The sequence below is a fragment of the Cariama cristata genome, unplaced genomic scaffold, assembly GCF_000690535.1.
Source record: "Cariama cristata isolate BGI_N322 unplaced genomic scaffold, ASM69053v1 scaffold36419, whole genome shotgun sequence".
Taxonomy (NCBI): domain Eukaryota; kingdom Metazoa; phylum Chordata; class Aves; order Cariamiformes; family Cariamidae; genus Cariama; species Cariama cristata.
In genome coordinates this window covers 55,957-58,546 of record NW_009635924.1, presented here as the reverse complement: position 1 = coordinate 58,546, position 2,590 = coordinate 55,957, and the positions used below count along the sequence as shown (strand labels likewise).

Sequence of the window (2,590 nt, the reverse complement as noted above, 5' to 3'; positions counted from 1 at the left end):
AGGGTTTAGATCTGTTTTCAACAGCCACTACACGGCATTGAACCCAGCATGCCCACCCCAGCGTCTCTCACACGCGACTGTGAATAACTACCTTGTGACAGCAGCTTCTTCTTGCTGCCAGATTGGGGCTCAGAGCGCCATCGACCTGAAATAAAAGGTTTGTCCAATGTTTCATTGGTTTGGGGTCATGCCTCACATCTCCCTCCCCAGCTTTCAAAACAGGGAATCCGACCTGCTCATTGCCCACTGACTTTTTTGGCTACAGCCATGAGTGCACGTGTGCGGATCCGACGCAGGCAGCAGCCAGCGCCTTCTCTCCTCTGCGCTATGGGAGCTCGTGGTGATGCCAAGCTCTGTCTCTGCAGCCCCCTGGGATTTCCTCCTTGCAGGACAGGCATTGTCATCGTGCAGAGAGCTGTGCCCCACCTTGGCTTCACACAGCATACCCCAGGACTGGTAAACTATTTTTTTTACACCCATTTCCTTCAGCTTACTCATACATGCTTTTCCAGATGTTTCACATTTATTTTCAGGAGGTATAATAATTTTTTATTTCTGAAAAGGGACCAAGATTGTTTTCAAAAGTTCATAGTTCATTATATCTGTGGACTGAAATACACACAATAAAAACTAAATTGTATATCAAGTAGGCATCCACAAGAAAAAAGTATTTATTAAATTAATGTTACTATGAACCTACATATGAAATGGACTTTATAAAATTACTCTGAATAAAAACAAAGAAGGAGCACTTACCAGGAAGTGATCCACTCCTCAGTCTATAAGCATCTGGAGAAAGAAAAGAGGGTATCTGTATTTTATTCATGATTGTATTACATACCTTAAGGGAGTGTTTCACACATCAAATCTGTAATTCTCCAGCTGCGTCTGTCTTCCTTTCCCAAAGTAAACTATCTGCAGTAATGAAGTCCGCAGAACATGAGCACGGATCCCTGGAAAATATTTCCAGCCGAAGGATGGAAATGGACAAAAACTACTAAGAACTTTGTGAGGAAGGGATTTTCAAAAAGGGATTTGATTGTCTCACCTGCCTTGCGCATGGGTATGGGGAAGGGGGGGGTGGGGTGGGTGCGGGTGCAGCATTGCAGCAAATTTGCCCGTTCCCGGTGTGAGGGTGGGTGCTTCTGGTGGAAGGGGGCACCCAGCACCAGAGGCTCTGCAAAGGGCCCGGCTCCATGTTGAGCTACAGCACTAGCACAGGCTCACAACATGGTCCCTCCTGGGCAGTGCAGCCCCCAACAAGAGCTGTTACTGGCAGTTAAAAATCAGATGAGCTCAACATGAGAAATTGCAACAACACCCAAAAGAGCCCATCAAAACCTTCCTTGGTCCCAGCAGCCCAACATCCTGTTTGTCCCTTCTCCTCCCTGGCCACTCCAGCCGTGCTGGTCCGTCACGACGCAGAGCAATGGTGCTCAGCGGTGCTCTGGCAGGCACCAATGCCAGATCCAGCAGGGACATCCCTGTGCCCTCGAGCAGCCGTACCTGCCCAACCATCACACCAACGTAGGGCTTGACGCCTGCTACGGAAACAGGTTGTGCTGCAGAGGTGGCCCCAAACTCTTCTCCTTTTGTGGCCAAAGGGAGCTTTGAGGAAAGTGCAGCGCCAAGCCTTGTGTGCCCCCTGAGCAGAGGAGGAAGGTCGCTGGGCTGTTCTTCTGGTCAGGGAGTTTTCTGCTGTTAAACTCCCCAGTGCCATTTTGAAACAGGTAACCTTTGGAGTATGGGGCAGCATTATAATTCCCTCAATACATTTCTGTGAAAGAACTAGAGCAAAACCAGGTCTCTTTACCTATAAAAGCATTGCTATTATGATGTATTATCATAACTGAGATTATCAGATTAATAATGCTGGCAGTTTAAAACTAATATTCAAACAGATATGTTATTTCCAGAAAGAGAGAAGAAGAATACCTAAATCATCCTGAGAAGTCATTCCAAAATATCCTGAGCTTAATTTTTTGACAGATGCTTCGCACATGTTAGGAAGAAGCAAAAAACATGATTAGCACTGTTCACTTGAAAAACTGCTTTTCCTCATGAGTAAAGACAATTTTGGCCTGCAAGACTTTCTGTATGGAAGATTTTCTCCCTTTGACCATGTTATCCACCCAAACCCTGCACAGACCTTGGCAGTCATTGCTTATGTTTTATTTCACATAGTTTTTCCAAATCTCAGGTACTTCCCTCTATAGAACAACCACCATGAGCTCTTTCATTTTGTTTTGTTTTCTTTAGAGACTGTTATGGAAATATACTGCTGGAAAAAGAAGAAAACATTTACCTCCTGCTGGAAGACTGCTGGGCTTCTCATTATCTAACACAAGGAAGAGGGACAGATTAGTGTCATACAGTCAACACTAAATGACTTTAGCCACATGCAAACTAGAAAACAAGGGACAAGTGGGTGTTGGGCTTCAGGTGAGGAGCTTTTCTTGTGTTAAAGGACAGGTAGATAGAGCACATGCAAGACTCCTAGCAATGGCATGCTTTCCTCCCCTGCATTCATTTTTCCACTTCAATGATACAGAAGAAGGTGCAGAACCCCTTTGCAGTGGCAGGGGAGGCG

The 2,590-nt window shown here is 45.7% G+C and overlaps 1 protein-coding gene across 1 annotated transcript in view; it reads right to left on the bottom strand.

The window, feature by feature from the left end:
- The window catches only part of ITIH4 (inter-alpha-trypsin inhibitor heavy chain family, member 4), a 19,262-nt gene that overhangs the window by 4,835 nt on the left and 11,837 nt on the right, over positions 1-2,590 (bottom strand). The window contains exons 14-15 of the mRNA XM_009707709.1: positions 2,306-2,338; positions 757-789 (exon numbers count right to left, since the gene is read on the bottom strand). Coding sequence (XP_009706011.1) covers positions 757-789; positions 2,306-2,338 — 66 coding nt within the window. The remainder of the gene's footprint in view (positions 1-756; positions 790-2,305; positions 2,339-2,590) is intronic.